Source organism: Triplophysa dalaica, chromosome 6 (genome assembly GCF_015846415.1).
Source record: "Triplophysa dalaica isolate WHDGS20190420 chromosome 6, ASM1584641v1, whole genome shotgun sequence".
NCBI lineage: Eukaryota > Metazoa > Chordata > Actinopteri > Cypriniformes > Nemacheilidae > Triplophysa > Triplophysa dalaica.
In genome coordinates, this window is record NC_079547.1 from 17855163 (window position 1) to 17875146 (window position 19984).

A 19984-nucleotide genomic window follows, 5' to 3' on the forward strand; every position below is an offset into this window, starting at 1 on the left:
AATGTTTGTTTGTGAGTATATTTAATATAACGTAACTTGCAATAGCTACACTTGTGCAGCTGTTCAGCCGCGAGGTGCACGCTCCCATTGCGACGGGAAAGAAGTATGTACGTTACCGCTCATGCTCGAGACGCACGCAAACATCCAAACGCATTAGTTTAGCGCAAGTTTATATAGAAAAATTATGATAATGTGAAAATGAGAAAGACGTATTCTGTGTGAATGGCCGGTCACAGTGCAACTGTGCGTTGTTTAAGCGACGTATATATTAAAAATAATCATAACAAAAATACGCACCGGTATTTGATAAGAACCGGTATATCGCCCAGCCCTACTGGAATGACACGGGCTAAACAAAACTCACATTTTCTTTTGAAGATGTAATAACCTAGTCCCGTTCTGTCTTTCTCCTTCACCCATACACACAACCCACTCTAAAACATTTATTGATGCCGCATGAGACTTGATAAACCAGTCTTCCAGAGAAACAACTGGGTGAGCTGTCAGGGGCCCATCGGCCTCTGTAGACTGTCAGCAGTGGCTGCTCATTTCAAAGAGCGAATGCGGACAGGCTTAAACCACCGAGCGCCTTTTCCAGATGTGCAGAATCAAAGGGATGGCTGCACATCAGTCTACACAACCACGGGCCAAATCCCCCTGACTGTAATGCTGGGGACCTAGAATGGGTTAAATTATTGCTCGTCATATCGAAAACACCACTATGGTTCACTTGACTTCAAATAGTAACTGCTGTGTGTATGTTCCACATGAGAGTGCCAAGATTTATCGGTCTCTAGTGGAAAACAAGCAGGCTGAGACGTATAGAGTGTGTGAAATTAAATGAGGTATTTAGTTGTACTGTATTACTGAGAGATAAGACGTAATGGACATGACTTTTAAGTTATCTTAAGAAATGATCTCAAGCGTAATCATTTTGAAGTTGTTTACGCCTGGTATCTCATCAGTTTTTAAAGGGCCAGACCATCACACTAACTTGACATCACATGCAACTTGAATGTAATCGAAACATCAGTCCTTTAAATAGTGGCTGATTTATTTTTTAATACATGAAATTTAGAGTGAATTGCACAGTTGGTCAGAACTTCTTTTTCATCCTTTGAACATTGAACTTTTATTATCTGTGCACTGTTTCTGTCTGGTTAGGAGCCCATAGATATGCTTTTGTTTAAAATCCCGTTGAGGCACTAGGGCTACGTCACTGTAATTAATTTCATACTTTAAAAGCAGCCCAAAAATGCTTTGTTGTATCTCCAAAATGCCCATTCCACAAGACTTATTTTTCTTCAAAGGTAGCACTCCTCAGTACACAATATGTGTCTCTCCTAGAGCCTCCGATAAGTTTTAATCTATTTCCATGAAAAGCTGTCCCTGGTTTTAGATATCTCTTGGGAACATATGATCTGGAACATATGACCCACCAAATGAAGGCATGTGATAACATCTGAGCGGCGCATTATTAGTGTAAACATCTTCCATATGCTATCAGACGCTGGCTTCATCTGTGGCCTGTTCTGCTTATGAGATGTTGCTTTGTTGAGGAACTACACTTGAAGGTTCCTCTGAGAGGTACCATTTGATAGGATAATATCAAGGGACTTGTCAAGACAGCTGTCAGGATGGGGCGGATTTAGTAAATGTCCATGTGTCCCCAGTTACACAGATGGATTAATGGATGCTTCCAAGTCTTAAGCGAGGTGGAGGTGCGGGAAGGGGGTGAAATTGCGAACGAATCCTGTATGTCGAGCTCGACACATTATTAACACATATAGTGTGTTTTGTGTTTAGCAATGTTGCCCTGTGAATTTTATCTCAGCAAGATAAAACATCTCATAGCTAGTTATAGGAGATGAGGTCATACAAAATAGGTTTGTTTCCCTTGGCTCGCTAAACCCACTGTCTCTTTATCTCTGTAATTCATTTCTTACAGTTTGGTGCGGTGAAGGACTGATGGGAATTTGTTGCCATGTTTTATTTCTGTCTTCAAATTTAGTTTTCTATCTCCAAAGGTCCTTCCATCTAATGTGCTCCATTGTTCCCCAATTGAACGTGATATCTTCAGAGCGAATCAAGTTGCATTGTTACCCCTTGCACAGCATTGCTCAGGCATTGGGATGCTCAAATCCATGGCTTGCTGTCATCTTCCTTCATTGATGCTTTTGTCAAAGAGGTTAAAGCCTGTGTGTGTTAAGAAGTTCAATGATGTTCTGACGCAATAGAAGAGGGGCTTTAAGGGAAGTAGACTAATCTTTACCACCCTGATGGCATCATCATCATGTGAAGCTCTAAGTTACTGCCCCGGTTGATATGTACTTATCTACACAAGTGTGCCCCTTGAAGTCAAACTTGTAGGGAGTATGTTCAGTTAATGCTTCATTAACATCTACTCTTCACTTCTTAAACCTCAGAGTTCCTCAAAGGATCTCCTGCAGTCTATATTCTCCACTGATAGACCATAAAGAAAAAAATCTGATTAGCACTAAGTTCTGTGGTTCGGTTATAGATGATCTCCCAGATGTCTTAATTCACAACGAAGCGCACAAGAGACGCTTCCCTGAATGTTTCTTGTGGCAGAATTTATGACAGCTGGATGAAAAAAGAGAAATAGCAAATACTGTACAGTCATACATGAAGACATGAAAACACACACACATGCCTCATCGCTTTGTTGTTTACAGCTCAGATTCTAACCAGATCCAGACTTCCCACACATCATCACTCATTGTTCTTCTTTCGATGCAGCCATGTTAACCCAATGAAAACACATGCATATGAAGTGCTGTTCAACCTCGGGGAGCATTTCAGTCAAAATCCATTTGTACAAAGTTGTATGATGACTAGTGATGTATGGCTGTTTCAAATGAGAATTTGAACCCTATCGGACAGAAAGGGCCATTTCAAGCCCTGCGTATTGATTTTTGGTTGTTGTTCACGCTGACTAAATGATTTTTGTCATTATTATACGCTGATGTCATTTAAAAGGAACGATAGAAATGAAATGTGATTGTATGAAGCACATATTAAATGGAAGACTGATAGAAAGTTTGAGAGGCAATATATTTTGCTATTTATAAAGTAAAATGTGAAACATTGTAACAGTACGGAAATCATTTAGAATTGTAAAAATCATTTTGCAATTAAATAATTCAATATATTTCATATTATTAAAAACATTGAGCCAGGATATCATTATTATTCATATGAGCACATAAGAGTAATACATAAGAGTATTTTAAAGAAAATATTTGGACCCAAGTATCTCCCACTGACAATAAGGTTGGAGATCACAGCTGTGAATCTCCTTTGTCTCCCCTTTTTGTGTTTCTAATTATTATAACCAGCAGAGAGGACTAGACTTCTGTCCCCTTTCCTTGAAATAACCAAACAAGTGAGTTAAATTCGGACTTTCGGGACAATGTGCATTTACAGTGGGGCATGTTGTCACAATGCAACCTGCTATTTAAGTATTCGGTTATAGGCGTTTTTTTGTATTATTAGTAAAAAAAAAGATTTATTTTAGTAAAAAGTTTCTGAAGCACAGGAAGATCAGGACTTTTTTGTAATTGGCATAAAATTTCCTCCTGGGATTCATCTGCCAGTTTTACTGTTGTACAGCTTATTTTGTCAATGTCTTTTCGATTTCATTTCTTGACAGTTTCCGAATGCTTCTAACTGTGTTGTCTTCTTGTTGAAGTCTTTGTGGTTTCCCAGAGAAATAATACTCAGCGGGACACTACGTATCACAGCACAAACAATGTTATTCTTTAATATAGTGAATCGATCAAAGTCTGTTTAAAACTCCCTTGGTTAGAAGATATGTTGGGGTATTTCTTCTTGCACCAGATGTAATGTTGCAAGATTTTTGGCAAACGTTGTCCAGTTGACCTCTTTTTTTTATCTCTATTCAAATGGGATTCATTTTCTAAGTAAAAATTATCATCATGTCATTTTGTGTGCTGATTTAGATGGGATTTGTAGTTTTTAATTTAATGGCAGTATGTTCTATCTGGATATGTGTGGTACAGAGTTTGTGGTATATTTTTTGTTATTATGTATAATTAAGGGAATAATTTAAGATTATAAAGGTTGGGTTATACATGATGGGTTATAATTTCTTAAAAGACGGCTAGGTAGCAAAAAACGTTTTTAAGATTTCTCTGTCATCTAACTATCCAGTAAGCTTAAACTTAACTCAAGGTGTTTATGAAGATTTCATTCAACTCTTAGGCTGAAATTATACAAAAGATGGTGTTAAAATTACGGATTGTCAATGAAGAACAAATTAAAAGTTTTCATTCATAATTTGTTAATTATTGAGGAAAAAACGACTCTCTACAACTCTACAAAAACAGACGTAACCTCCTCAGGGAGAACAAGTCCAATCCATATAAAACTCTTATAAACCCCTCTCCATCTTTCACCTGCTTTTCCCCTTTCTCTCTCTCCCTGACTACTGTCTTCTTCGTGATGTCTTGTAAAGTTTCTTTGGCATTCTCTAGCGTTTTTCCTCTTACCCTGAGGAGGAACGATATCAGAAGTCTGCGTGATTGACAGACGAGATTGCCGGAGGCAGCCAAAACTCTCAGACGCCCCACTGGCACTTTCTCCAAGCTGGGTGGAGGAGACGAGGAATAATAAACCTCTGAAAGTTTTACTGGAAACACAAAAGGGTCTGGCTTGTAATCTGGTTCATCTTGCCGTGACTGTCACACCATTGGGTCAGGTGACAAAGACATACTATGTGAGAGAGACTCTCAAGACCGCAGATGTTTTCCATTCCATCTGGATAGATTTTGCAAATACGCCGTGCAGCCACGAATGGATCACACTGAGAGACAAAGGGCAAGTATTGATCAATGTCAGAGTGCCTTATGTGATTAGTTTCCCAGAAGTGTTTTTATGCATAGGTATCAATGGGAACCCGTCGCTCCCACACACGTTCTTCCCTTTCTACGCTAAACATCGCTGGTGCTGATACCATAACACATCACCCATGAATTATCTCTCTCGTTCCCAGCTGCAAGGTTTTACAAAATTCAAGGAGATTAAGTTTGCATGAAAGCAGGGAAGTTAAACTTTGGGAAATGAGTTTGGAGTACAGGGTAACACCTGCGGGTTTGAAGACATGTACTAGGCAATTGATTGTTATTCGCTTGTGTTTCTTGGCTGAGCAAACTGATTATCTCATCTGTAAGTCTCATATTTATGGTATTACAACTCTTGTGAGGTTGGGTTAGTGGTTTTGGTGGTGCACCTAAAACCCACTTGAAAATAATGTTTTAGCAGATATGTGCAACTAAAATCTACTGAGATTTCTGAATATGTTCTGTTGAACAAAAAAGAAAATATTTTGAAGAATTTAGGAAAATAAACAGTACTGGGGCACCTATGACAATCATTTTAATGGTTGTCAATAGTGCCCCAGAAATCTCAGTTGCTAACCTTCTTCCAAATATCTTTCTTTGTGTTTAACAGAACAACGCAATTTCTACAGGTTTGGAACAACTTGAGGTTGATTAACTCAAGACCGAATTTCCATTTTTAGGTGAACTATCCCTTTAAATTCTTTCCAAAGTTAAAGGAATAATTTACCCCAAAATGAAAATACTCTTTTCTTGCCCTGTTGAAAAAACATTCTTTCAAATATCTTTCTTTTTGTTCATCAGAACAAAGAAATGTATGCAGGTTTGGAACAACTTAAAGGCGAGTTAATGATGACAGAATTTTCATTTTTGGGTAAACTATCTCTTAACTTTACACTCCAAGTACAAGAATGCAACATTAATGCAGCTTTTTTTAAAAGCTTTAATACTACATTTGCATAAAAAGGGATTCCGTCAATTTTCCACATCATTTTTAGCATCAACTGTAGTTGAAGAATCAGCTTTCTTTTGCAGTAGGAAATAGAGCAACAGACTTTCACAAAATTGCTGTTTGATTGTTAAAAGGTTTGTTTACAGTAAACTAACAGATTAGCGCCAGACGCTTTACTCCTGCACTTGAAGATCTTGGATGGACAATTTGAAAGTATCACTGGTAGCGCACAAAAACTTTCTTTGGTTTGTATAATTTTCCACAATCATCCCTAAGGCAGTAGACAATCAATGCCTTTAAATGGTTTAAGATGCACCTCGACTCACGTCCAGCTGGCGTGGTTTGTTCGTTACTCTCTCCTCATTATTTCTATCAGGCTTAAGGAAAAACCGAGGAAAGTATTTGGCAATTCTGATCACAAGGATTTGGATAAAACCCGAAGCCTCCCGTGATGTTTAAACTGTAATGACATTCCAAATTGTCTCGCATTAACCGGAGGATCTCCGGTTCTCATCCATCCCAAAACATTTTTGGACTTGAACTCGGTGTGTTGTTTTTGGTGTGTGTGTGAATTTTTATAAAACCGACAGGCTCTCGCAGCAGTTACCGATCTTCATGGTACGTGCCTTTCTCTCTTCACCTGAGATTGTGTTTGTGTCCAGATCCTGTTCCACGCCAGTGATGGATTTCAGCATGTTGTCAGTCTGGCACAGTGAAATACTTTTCTCCAGCCTGTCAGCGGAAAACAAATGACTTCTACAGTAGGTGGTAACCGGCAGAGCGCATTTCAAAATGTTCCTGTGAGATCTCAGCGTGACCCGATATGCCCAGAGATTGCACTGCACGAATACACGGGTCATTAAATGGTAAAGCAATAGGGCGTTTGTGACGTTCTGTGCGTCTGACCAAACAACGCTGAAATTGGAGCGATATGTAAACGAAGAGTCTGCTTTGAAGTGGTTCGGGGGCTTTTAGGAATATGCTAATCTCTCCTCTTGATCTTGATTGTATGGGATGTCTTAATATAGCACCATCAGCCTGTGCTCAGACTGTTCTCTTTCAGCAGCAAATTAAGCGTAAATATAATACATTATTGTGGTTGGGAAAGCAAATTGACACATCAGTTTCATTCTGTGCTAAAATGTGGAAAACATAGAACAGAGTTCAGCAATTGGATAAAATGCAAGCTCACCAATTCTACCTTTTAGGGACTTTGTGCCAGTGTTTGGGGAGTAACTAACCTAGTTTCACAACTTTTAACAGAACTACATTTTTCGTTAGCGTTACGCTAATTCAGCTCTTTTTATAATTGCAATGCATTTACACCACTTCTTTATCCAGATAAAGCAATGTGGTTTGAAAACTTCAATATTATGATGGAATGTATAATTAAATTCCTATATCAGATCGTATAGGTTTATTTAAAGTAGTCCGTTCCAAAAGCAAAGATAATTTACGAATAATCTCCAAACTGACGTTTTGCACCTTCTATAGCAAAATATAAATTTGTTTAATATCGCAAAGTAGCTTTCCCAGATAATCCTTTGTACCAGACTGATCAAACAGGAATTCGTAACTAATTCATCTGAATTTGTATGATATGAAGCATGCAAAAATTTACAAATCGTAGAAAAAGCTATACTGAAGTATAACAATAAAGTATATGCTTTATAACATAATTCTAAGAATAATAATCGAATTAGCCGAATTACTATTTTTTGTTAGCGTAGCATGATAGCATTTACTACTTTTCCAGAGAAAAGCAATGTACAACTACAATGTTATGCTACAATTAAACATGCTCTCATTAAATGTCTCTTATGAATATGAATCTCCAAAAATATATTTTGTGTCCTTCTATGGCAAAATACGAACTCATTTAATTTAATCCTAGTATATAATTTTTGCCCAGTTTGGATTGTGTTGTGCGTACAATACCAACAGAATAGAGACTGCTGATTTCTTATTAGCTACATTTTAAATCTTATTTCACATCTTAATAAACTTGCACGTCAATGTAACTCAAATCTCTTAGGACTATGTTTCTCGAAAATCCATTTAAGATTCTTAGATGTTACGTTTGAAGCAGTTCTGTTCTCCATTATTAACAGCTTTGTCCTTTCGCCCTGGGGCTAATGCTAGCTCATTCCCTTTAGCTCCCAGGAGGGGTGCCCAGCGGTGGGCCTGGCTGTTGTCTTGCTAACCGGAGGAGAGGACTACCTTTGAGCTGCATGAAAACCATTTGTTGTGCTCTGGGGTTTGTTGTGCTAATGGGAAAGGTCCTTGTATTACACTGGCCACGGCCAGCGCTCACCCTGGTTCATTGCCCAGTCTCCAGCTTGTCTACGCCTGGTTTGTACCAGGCCATCTGGGTCCCTGGAGCCTGAACAGGGTTATCACATTACAGCTCAGTTTCCTGAGACAGGACGGTGGATTTGGTGGTGGTTTGGTTCCTGTTCCCTGTAGTGCATTTAGGTGGGGTTATTCCCTTCCTCTCTGATTTTAGAGAAGGTGACACCTGAGAAAGTGAAAGAAGCTTAGATGTTCTGCATATCTGTCTCCTACTTATATGTATCTTCTTGCATATAAGATTTCCTTACTGAAGCAGCACTATTTCAGTAGTTTCTTCAGGGTTGTGACAGTGAAGGAAACATCAAGCCAAGACAAACCGTAGAGTTAGAGCTCAGTTTATGATCGGAATCGTCATCCTTGGCTTTTCCTTTACTTTCTCCAGTCATTAAGTTGCTTTATTATCTCTGGCCCAGCCACCTTTACATTTTCCACTTACATCCAAGTGCCCAACGTACTACAATTATGTTAATAATTCATGTAAGCAGCCAGCCAGCGTTCAAACCCAGAAAGAGACAGCCAACTGTTTGCTTACAGGGTATCTTATACTTAAAGTAAATCTGTTGTCATTATCAGCCAACATTAACCCTCTGGGGTCTTAGGGTGTCTTGAGACCCTTCAGAAGTCTTGACAAGGCCTGATATTTGTGCTTTTTTGTGTAAAGGAAGTTTTTTTGCTAGTGGTCTCAGATTTTCGGACTACACAGTAAGGGTTGTTTTAATTTTTTTAAGCCCATTTGTGAGAGGAATTTGTATATTCTTTTGTTAATGGTGAGGGAATTTTCATGTGAATATGCTTTGCCACAGTGTGATAGTGTTTTGTGGGATAGTTGGAATACAGCACAATTTATTGCATTCTTAAAAATTTTCATAGCAGAAAACCATTGACTAATTATAGTATAACATGACTTACGTCCATAATAGGAACCACATAAAAAGCCATAATTTCAGACTTGGGAAACAAATCATACAATCATATTTGATTGCACGGTTGTTGTAAATGCAGTTGTAGTTTTCTTTCCCATATGCACACAAAACCAGATCGTTCGAGGTCAGGTCTCTTTCCGAATGAGAAGTTGTAGTCCTCCACTATTAAACCTGAGATGTGATTCAAAGTCCGTGTGATTTTTGAAGTACAGCCGAACTTTCAATAAATCTGTCTTTGTGAGCGTTCTTGCAGACATTTATGATGATGTCATGCTAATACTAACCAAGTGGAGTGTATTAAAGTTTTGGATTTGAAGATGGGCTGAGAGAATAAAAATATGTAGTTCAACCAGTTGAAGTGTTTTTAAAGTTTCCTTAGTCAATTTAAAGAATATACAAACATTATCGATTTTTTTCCATAATTTGTATCAAAATTGATTAATTGAGATGATGTGATGGTCTAGGAGGGTCTGTGTTAAATGGCTTAAGAATGATTCAGAATCAGTTCAGTCAGAATCGTTTGTTCTTTATGACCCATGACCTTCCCCGTAAATAGCAGAACATTCTTGAAGCTGTGAATACCGTACCAGATGCCTTCCTTGATTTTCAAGCGTACTGTTTTCTTTTAATGTCATCATTAACAAATGTTCCCAATTAAAACTGCTCTTTGTTGTTTGGCAACATTAGAATGGGAATATCAAAATTGCCAAATATTTCATGATTAGCTAATGAAAGTCATGTCTGCAGGTGTGGACTAAAAATGCATTTCATATGTTTTGATATGTTCAGGGGGCCTGAGCAAATTCAACCTGAGCAAGCTCTCTCGCTCTTTCCCTTCCCTTGTGGCAAAGTGGTTTAGTCCTGAGCCTTCTTAGGGTGAGTGGTGGTCGGAAAACAGAGAGCAACAGTCCCATTCATTTTCTTGATTCAGAAATAGTTTTTTAATGACAACTTATAAAGTTTTGGAGATAGGCCTACCAAAGATTTTTGAGAAATGATATACTGTGTGCATTTGCAGGATTCAATATGATTTTGACTTGCTGGCGTATGTTGAATTTGGTGAAGTGCTACATTACCTAAAATGATGTCGTCATTTACTCACCCACATTTCATTTCAAACTTGTATGACTTACTTTCTTCTTCAGAACACAAAAGATTTAGGTAAAAAAGGTACCCATTGACTTGCACTGGTTTTTGGTCTACACAATAGAAGTGAATGGGTACCGCTAATGTTCGATTACCAACATTCTTCAAAATCTTCTGTCCGATTATTAAACACTTTTTTTTGTCTCAAATCAAAAATAAAGCTTAAAAAAAGTTTCAGTAGGAATTGACTTGACAACAATTAAATTTGACACTTTATGTATGCATGTAGTCTTCTTCACATCTCAATAACAATTTATGGCATTTTCACAGTATTGCATTTTCAGAATCTCATACAAAGAGAGACACAGATGACACACGTGCAAGGTCACGCCATTATAAGTAATGAACAAAATATAGCGACCTGTTATAGATACATCACTAATGAGTGTCATTTAAAGTTGTTGTCATTGTCAGTTTTGGAAGGGCGTTTAAACACATGCCCCATGCAGCTGCTGGTTCCTACCCCAGTAAAAATGTTAAGTGTGTGTGCAAGAGAGATCACTGGTGCTAACAGGTGTGTGTGTAAATCAGCAGCTCATTACTGTGACATGTTTTCAAACACCAGGCACATTTACTATTAAATTAACACCCAGTTAACATAATCACACCTCTGTGCTCACACTGTGACGCTTGTCTATCTCTTTCTGCGCCACTTTCCAGATTTCTCTATTTACATCAAACCACTAAAGCTCTGTTCGAGTCAGTGTAAAATATATTGTAGACATTTTGCGAAAACATATAACGGTAAATAAATCAATTGATTATAGTAGTGATTAAATATTTAGCTTATGCTTAATTTCTCACACATAGATCTTGAGTTTGAAGTTGTCGTCCTGGAATTATTCTGGTAGGTTTGCATTGCATTCTGGTATTGTGTTTTCCGTGAAGATATGCGATTGTGCCTTAACATTTTGCTTCAACAAGGTTCTTAGCTGGTAGCATAATTTAAACAGTTTCTGTAAGTATTTTGCCTCAAAATATTGCCCCTTTAGGTAGCTCACTAGGTTTTGGAACTGCACGGGTTCTACTATATCTTTTTAAATATGCAATATTTTGGAATGATCATTCCCAAATGGAAGTGCACCCTTCTGTTTTTGGCTTCATGCAGTAAGTGGAATGAGATGTCCACAAAAAATGAGACCCCCCTTTCTCACTATGGTTCCAGCAGAGCTCTGAGGCTGTCAACAGACTGGAGATTTATCCTTCACTGTAAGCCCAGTCAACAGGGAGTCTGCGTGATCCATTATCAGACGTCTTCTTTACATAGGGATTCTTTAATGCACACATGTACTACAGACAACATGTGCATGCGCATTTGCTTTGGTAGACGACGTTGCTGACCGAACTTTTCAAAAGTGAAGGTCGTACCAAAGTCCTTTTTAAAATCTCATTGCAACTATCATTTAGTCTTGTAAACTTGAAAAGAAAAATAATGAAATATCCAAATGTATGTTTTATTGATGTACAGTAGCTGCAAAATGTATTGGACGTTGAAGGCTTACTTATATAAATAATGCAAATATATTTGATTAAACCAAAATACTAAACCAAGTTGCATATGTGAACATGTTTCTTATATCCTGTTGCTATTATTTTTATAATATATTTAAAAAAAAGCATCCACATTGCTTTTGTGTAAATACAATAAGAGTGAATGGGTACCGCTGTTGTTCGGACACCGACATTCTTCAAAATATCTTCTTTTGTGTTCTGCAGAAGAAAGAAAGTCGCACAGGTTTGAAATGACAAGAGGGTGGGTAAATGATGACAGAATTTTCATTTTGGGGTGAACTATTCCGTTAACTAACATGTTTCTCTCAGTTTTACAACCAAAAAGTTTTACCTCAATACACAATTCAATTACATTTATAGCTAAAAGTGGGTAACTTTGGATGCCAAAAAACAGAACATCATGTCATAAGTTTGCCTTCTTTCTTTAAAAATAGATAGGCTGGTTTATCCAATGTGCATTGGACAGATTTCCTTACACAAAAGCTTATTGGCTCTCTTAATTGAATTTATGTATGTCGCTCGACATGATTTCCATTCATTTTTAGTAAATGTTTTCTCCTCCTCGTGCTATCTCCTGTCAGATGCACACACAGATGGGATTGGAATGAACTAATGCCATACATTCCTGGAGCACCATGCACCTCTTTTCTGCCTTCTGTACTGCCTCGGTCCCATTGTTTATTGTCCTCTGTACTAAAATGATGAAAATATCCCTAATCTCTCTCAAAGGGGGGCATTGTGAGATGAGCATCACTTACTCCGGACCTGTCAACACTTGCCCATATTGTGTTGCTACACTGTAATAAAATGCCCTTTGTACAGTAACAGGTCTGTAATCTAGGTGTATTAGAGGCAGGTTTACCTGCACACTCTCGGACACACAGAGCGCTAATAGCAACATGAATATCTCTTCAGTTTCACATTCTTGAAGCGTGTTGTGTCATATCTCTCATGAAAGTGAACTGAATCTGGATTTAGTGTAATAATAGCCAAGATAAACTTAGAATCTACTGTTTCACTATTCAGGATAGGATACTGTAGAATAGATTAGAATATAATTTATAACCGATATCTTCACTGCAACATGGTACCGCCAACATTCTTTGTTGTACAGCTTTACAAGTCCTAAATGTCTTAATTTTCTTTCTTGCCTTTTTTATCTACAGATGCAGAGATTCTCTCAGACCCAAACGTGGTGGCCTCATCGAACTGGAACATGTCCAGCGGAGCTGAAAGAGGTGAGTTGAAGCTCTTTTCTGTGACTCTGGGACAGCATTAGATCAGCAGTGGTGTGACTGAAAGGCTGTGATTGCTGAATGTTTTGTCTGGAGATGAACGTTGGTTTTGATTGCCAAAGCAGACAGCATTGCTAGCAGGAACATGTGAGCTGCCGGATGGCAGAGTTATGTCATGTGTCTTGTCATCTTATGTCATCATTCAGTCCTGCACTGACTGAGACGGTACGTCATTCCGGGGTTTCCGGTGTCAGGGTACATCTAGATCCCTGGTCTGTGGTGTCAAGATGCAATTTGGAACAAAAGTGAAGAGAGCTAAAAAATATTTTCCATAGGATCACTAAACACCTTTCAATGCTATTGAGTTGTTTTATGTTTAAATGTGTTCTTCTGTAATAGCGAACTACCTCACTTTTCCATCAGTTTTTTTTCTTCCTTGTTAAAAAAAAAAAGACAAAGATCAACAAACACATATCACATCAGCGCACAGCTCCATTCCAAACCTGCTCCTTCCTCTTTTATTCGCCGTGTCTTTTATTTGCTTTTCTAGTCTCGAACCAAACTCGGTAGCAATTAATCTATTTAAAGAATTGGAGTCATTAAATCCACTTTGTGATTTTTCCAAATTATCCTAATTGCTTTGGGATGCATATTCTAATCTCGTTCTGAATTTGTTGCTTGGCATTTTAATACAGCTGTCAACACAACATCGTTCTCCCTACTCTCCGCTTTTTCATCAACCTCACAGGCCTTTGCTTTTGACCAGCAGCTGGCTTGATGATTAAGGTCACAACACAAAGAGACGTTTAAAATAATGAAACCACTAGATAAAAACCTGGTGATAGATTGGCTTTGTTGGAAGACCTAGAGAGCATACTGTCTCAACTGGTAGAGCATTGTGCTACCAACGCAAATGTCATGGGTTCAAACCCAGGGAACACACATAAACAAAAGACGTGTAGAAAAAAGACAAAAACGTCTGTCAAGTGCGTAATTGTAAAAAAATCCTGTAAAAAAACTTTAAGATTCAGGTAGCTCAGGCAACAAAAAATGAAAAGCTATTTTTTATAAAGTAAAATATGTTTTCCACATTATTCTATGCCAAGCTTGTACATTTACAGTTTTATGTTTACCATGCTTCAAAAATATAAGAATTCTGTTAAATTATAAATTATAGTTTTTATGGTGTACATGGAAAGCATTTTAAGGCATCATCATATTAAAGTGTTATTTCACCCCAAAATAAAAATTCTGTCATTATTTACTCACCCTTTTGTCATTTCAAACCTTTATGACTTCTTATCTAACACAGAACACAAAAAAGATATTTTGAAGAAAGTTAGTAACCGAACAGCACTGGCCCCCATTCACTTCTATTGTATGGCCACAAAACCAATGCAAGTGAATGGGTGCCAGTTAACAGGATTCTTCAAAATGTTTTCTTTTGTCTTCTGCGGAAGGAAGGAAGTCATACAGGTTTCAAATGACATGAGGGTGAGTAAATGATGACAGACTTTTTAGTTTTGTGTGAATTATCACTTTGAGGGCAATCCCACAATGCATTGTGATGTTTGATCGTACTGAAAACAATAGATCGGTCAATTAAAAACAGAGTGTTTCTCAATATTTGTGTACACTGTATATTTAATGTTTATTGGAATATCACATTGTTAGTTTTTAGCAGCTTGTTGGCGTCAGTTGTGATCAATAGTCTACTTTGAGATTCTCTGTGATACATAGCAGACACATATGATAGACATGAACATCATTTTCCGAGATATCAACAAAGTAAACAGAGATCCTGCCGTCCAAACACAACTCTGCTGGCAACAATGGACACTATTGTCCACATGTAACTTCAAATTGTCAGATTAGTGCTTCAAATCATCTGCAGAAATTTGATCAATAAACACCTGAATTACATGTGTGTGGGGGTCTGTGTGCGGTTGGTTCCATCTGGCTGGCGTTCAAAACCAGTCACCACATCCTTACAGCATAAGAAGGAAGTGGAAGTGTCCAAAAGATTAGGCTCGTCAGGCAGATGCATTGTGGGTAGGAACTGATCCCCCTGTGGTTATATGCTTCTTTCAGTTCCATTTCTTGTGTATTATTTTAAGAGAGCTGATGTTTGGATGGAGGAAATTAAGATGGAGGGATAAAGAAGATCTCCACCATGGGAAAGAAGATCTTTCCCCCTCAGCCGCCCCCAGACGAGACTTGTCTGGAATGAGAGAGGGAGTTGGTAGGAGAAGAGTAGGGGAGATAGAAATGAGGAGGAGGTGTGAATCGACAAGATTAAACAAAAAATAGTGTATATTCATTGGTGTGTACCCATTGTATACATACCCATACAAATACATTCACATTCAAAATCATATAAATGATTTTAAGAGATCGCAGGTTCGGTCCTGGGTTAACCATCATTTCTAGCTCAGATCTGTTCCTTGTTTTCCTATTAATGACATCAATCAACAAAATCCCCTCAAATCTACCTGGTAACTCTAGACAGAGTTTGCTGAACACTGCTGTCGGGTATAGTTGAAACAGCGCTGGAGTTTTTGAGAGCAGAATGGTTGTCAAAGGAATTCAACCCCCACCTTAACTTGAGTAATATTGTGGATATACATGCACAGCTGTGAGCCCTGCGGCTCCGTACCAAGCCTGTAACCCTGGGGGTCCGCACTCATGACTGGCACTCAATATACTTTTATTAATTCTCTCGTCAAAGTCACATTCTTCACATTGCACCACAGTTTGACCTCTTCTGAGAAGATGCCACTAAATTTGAAGTGAAAAAGACCAAAATGAGAACGAGAACTCAATTTGGTATAATGGACAGTGTAGTTATTCATTGGGAATTCAGAAGAACCAGAACTATAATGGGTTTTTGTGTAACCGGGTTCAGTGCACAATTCCCTACTCAACACTTTCTAGTCGTATGTATTGAAAGGTATTTGGATTGTATGTATGATATGCACACCATTAATTCTCATTGAGTGAAAGTAAAAGTGCATTTTTACTCTTTGCTCTACCAGTAGTGCTTTTCATGATACCATCAGGAGCCTGTCAGAGCCTGTCTGCCAAACCAATCACATGACTCAACAGGACGTCAAGGGGAAGCCTACAGAGGTCAAAATTATATGTGTGGAACTGCTGAATTTCTCAGAGACCTTTATACATTTACAGTAGCACATGCTTTTATTCAAAGTAACTTGCAGTGGAATCCCTGTACTGTAGTCGTTTCACAATATTTGTGTGCTCACTGATACACCCACACACAACATTTTATGTCCACTATAACCCTGCTTGTGATTTAAGTCAGTGACCACGAAGTCTAAGATCATACAGTACACCATTTGTGTAACTTTTCCATACACTTATTCTCCCATGGCCTTATTGAGACTCTGACTGGTCAGATCTACGGAGCTCACTTCAAACACTTGTATTTCTCTGTCAGTATTTGTGAAATATTGGGGGTTGTCATGTTTATGCTGGCGCCTTATCAAAGATAGCCGTAGGCCTGGCAAGACAGGTTTTCTGGAGACGGAAGTTTCCAGAAGATTCTACCGTTCCCTCTGGCGCTATCCACCTCCGTTGAGACAAACTAATGATTTACCACCAAGTGGCAACCACTAAATATCATGTAAAAAATGCCAAAGTACCGGCTCAGAGGTTTGTTACACACGATATGTAGCGTCTGTAGTTGCAAATGCATGTTTGCAAATGTTTTGACCTACTGTACATGATTCTTCTTTCATTAAACACGAGAAGGGAAATGTATATTTTAAATTATTTTTTTCATACAGTAGGTGAATGTGGGCTGACAGTCACTAATATTTGTGTTTTTTTGGAAAAGAGGCATACATGTTTAAAACAATATGAGTCAATTATGACAGAATTTTTAGGTTTGCTGTCCCTTACATAATTCGGTCTCTCTTCTCTTTGGGTATTAAGAATGTATTTGCCACGTTATACAGTATCTCTCAACTTGTTTGTCTTGTCCTTTCAGGTCACTTTTTAAGACTGGATGCACCAATGAATAACATCACTACCTCCCTCGGTCAGACCGCTGAGTTACATTGCCACGTTTCAGGGAACCCACCGCCCAATGTACGCTGGCTAAAAAACGATGCCCCCGTGGTCCAGGAACCGCGCCGTATCTCTTACAGGCCGACTTCGTACGGCTCACGACTGAGAATTCGGAACCTGGACACCACAGACACAGGCTACTTTCAATGCGTGGCTACCAGCACTTATGGCACGGTATCCACCACAGGAATTCTGTTCGTCAAATTTGGTGAGTTTTACGATACTATGATGATTACATAATTATTCTTGGATGAAAAACAGATCTGCATTTTGATTGCTTACAACATGCTGTTTCATACAGTTGCTTCAATGTTATGTTGAATTTACATTTACATTTAGACATTTAGCAGACGCTTTTATCCAAAGCGACTTACAAAGAGTTTAGGAGCAATAAGCGATAGTTCATACAGGAGCCATAATACATTAGGTGCCAATACAAAGTTACTGGTTCCAACAAAAGCTAGACCACTACCTGTTGAGATAAAGGGTTAGTATTTTTTTTTAATTTACAAATTGTATTAATGTTTCTCCGGCATTCCCTCATGTCTTCAATTTAAAGCGGGCGTAACACAAGGGGTTTCAGCCAATGTTTTATTTATCTTGAGTACCTATAGAGTAGTATTGCATACTTTGTATCTTCGAAGAGTATTTAGTTTGATCACATTTATAAAAGATAGATACAGCTGTACGATTATTTCCGAAAACATAAATGCGCATGCGGGGGGGAGGGGTAGGCTGAACCAAAGCACGTGTGCACCCATTGTCAACAAAACACAGACATCAGTTTGACTCAGGTCCGGCATCTTGTAGCGCTTGGACGGCTCCATATATCAGTTTCAAACGATCTCCAAATCCATCTTATCCACCGTTTTTATAACATTCATCACCCAAAAGCAATGAACAAACAAACGCCTGAACTTTGCGAACGTATGCTCTCTCTCTCTCTCTCTCCTGCACACAAGTGAAAGTGAAGTCTGCGCATGCTCCTTCTCTCCTGTGGCCGTGCCGCATGCTTTTCCGCGGAGAATTGTCCAATAAGGGACTAAGGAAGGTTGTTTCGAAACTGTTTTATAAGTTCCTTTACCTGTATGATCACTGGGGGAGTGTATCGAAAAAAAAATACTACGTAGTACGCCCAACTCGTTTTTTGAATAGTTGAGAAGACAGCACTTTAACATTGTAAAGAAGTCAGAATACATTACACATCATTGCAGGGCCGCTTGAAGACAACTGATGCCATACAGTCTGTGTATAGATGTGTAAACTGTGAAAAGGATTGTATTTATTTTTCCGATTGGACCGCTTTTATCTGCCACACCAAAGCGTCCTGATGCTATGTGTAGTATTGTTGCACTACATTTATGGATGCCAGCCATTAATGCATTTCAATATTAAGGCGTCAAAAGTACCACTTCCTGGTATTCCTGATCTTAACATCTTGTTTACAATCCCTATTCTCTTTCACAGATCCAGCTCCCACCCCTCTGCCTGGAAGGCCCCCAATGTAAGTCCAGTTTGCTTTCCTCTGCGCTGCCCTACATTTAAACCCCCTGTTGTCTGCCATAAAATACAATAAATAAAAGAAAATGATAGGAAAAAGTGTCTTTAGGGAAACTGTTAGCTTAAATTGCTCCTTTAAGGCCCCGTTAGTTAAAATTGTATGTGGGAGTAAGTATGTATATGATTCCAAGAGAATTGGGTTCTGTTGTTGTTGGGGTTATGTCTCTGTACATATTTTATTTAGAATTTTACAATGAGCAGTCCAGAAACCTTTAGCAGGTCTATATGAGGTTACACAGAAAGCATGTCATCTGTGTCTTGATGAAGACTTTAGTAACCATCACATTTGTCTGTCTAACTTCATTTAAATCAGCCAGCACCTGTTTGTGTTAAAACTTACGACCAGACTCGCCACATGTTTCTGTTCAGCTGACAGTCGGTGCATTAATATCACACGCGGTGTTATTTTCTGTTAATGTTTGCATATTTCAATGTTTTAGGCCTCAACACCTATTCGCATGAAACCATATGATAACATAGAACGCTATGATACTTTTATTTTAGTGACTTTGGTATGCTGTTATTTTCTCCTACTGGTGTTCATTTTTTCATTCATGGATTTTGTTCTTTATGTTGAATCAATCTTGTTTGTTACGTCATGTAGTGCATTCGACTGTGACGTTGTATTGTTTCGACAATGTTACAAAATGCAACGTCATGGTTTACCTGATCTTTTTCTAAATCTTATGATTTTGCTATTTTATGACTAATTCTTATAAAGTGTACAAATCTCATTTATGTTTTAAGGTTTGATTTGCTGTGATGGTTAACTGTAGCGGTGAGGTCAGGGGTGGGCTTCCTTATTATTTTTTTCTCTAATATTCGTAATAATTTTGCGGTTATGTATAATTTATTAGTCATCCACCTTGTAAAACAGTTACAAATTGACTGGAACATACTGTACAAGTTTACATTAAATCAATAAATACGTTTTTTCAACGTAAGTGCATGTCTTCGCTGTCTTTCCAAAACCTCAGATGTCGAATTTTGCTGTTTTCAGGGAAATGTACTTTTTAAATGATTGATTTAGGGTTTGTCAAAGTTGACATACATTAATTATTTTTATTCGATTACAGGCAAAACCTTATTACAAACAAAAAGGGTGAAATAATAATAAAAATGATTTACAGCAAAATATATATATATATATATATTTTGTATCTCCACAAAATATGGAGATACAAGGTTTTAGAAAGAAAGCAGTAATATGTTTAAACTGCTCTTGGGCGAACTAGTCCGCTCAAAATGTTCATTTAGTTTACATAGTTAGTTTGCCTTCATTGAAATTGTTTAGCGTCATATGTCTTGTTCTATCTTAGTTATCAGTTGACCCTT

General features: G+C 38.1%; 1 protein-coding gene across 1 annotated transcript in view; it reads left to right on the top strand.

Annotated features, from left to right (window-relative positions):
- Positions 1 to 19984, top strand: part of LOC130424227 (inactive tyrosine-protein kinase transmembrane receptor ROR1-like) — a 107754-nt gene that overhangs the window by 64602 nt on the left and 23168 nt on the right. Inside the window, exons 2-4 of the mRNA XM_056749703.1 lie at positions 12932 to 13003; positions 17010 to 17297; positions 18557 to 18593. Of these exons, the coding sequence (XP_056605681.1) occupies positions 12932 to 13003; positions 17010 to 17297; positions 18557 to 18593 (397 nt within the window). The remainder of the gene's footprint in view (positions 1 to 12931; positions 13004 to 17009; positions 17298 to 18556; positions 18594 to 19984) is intronic.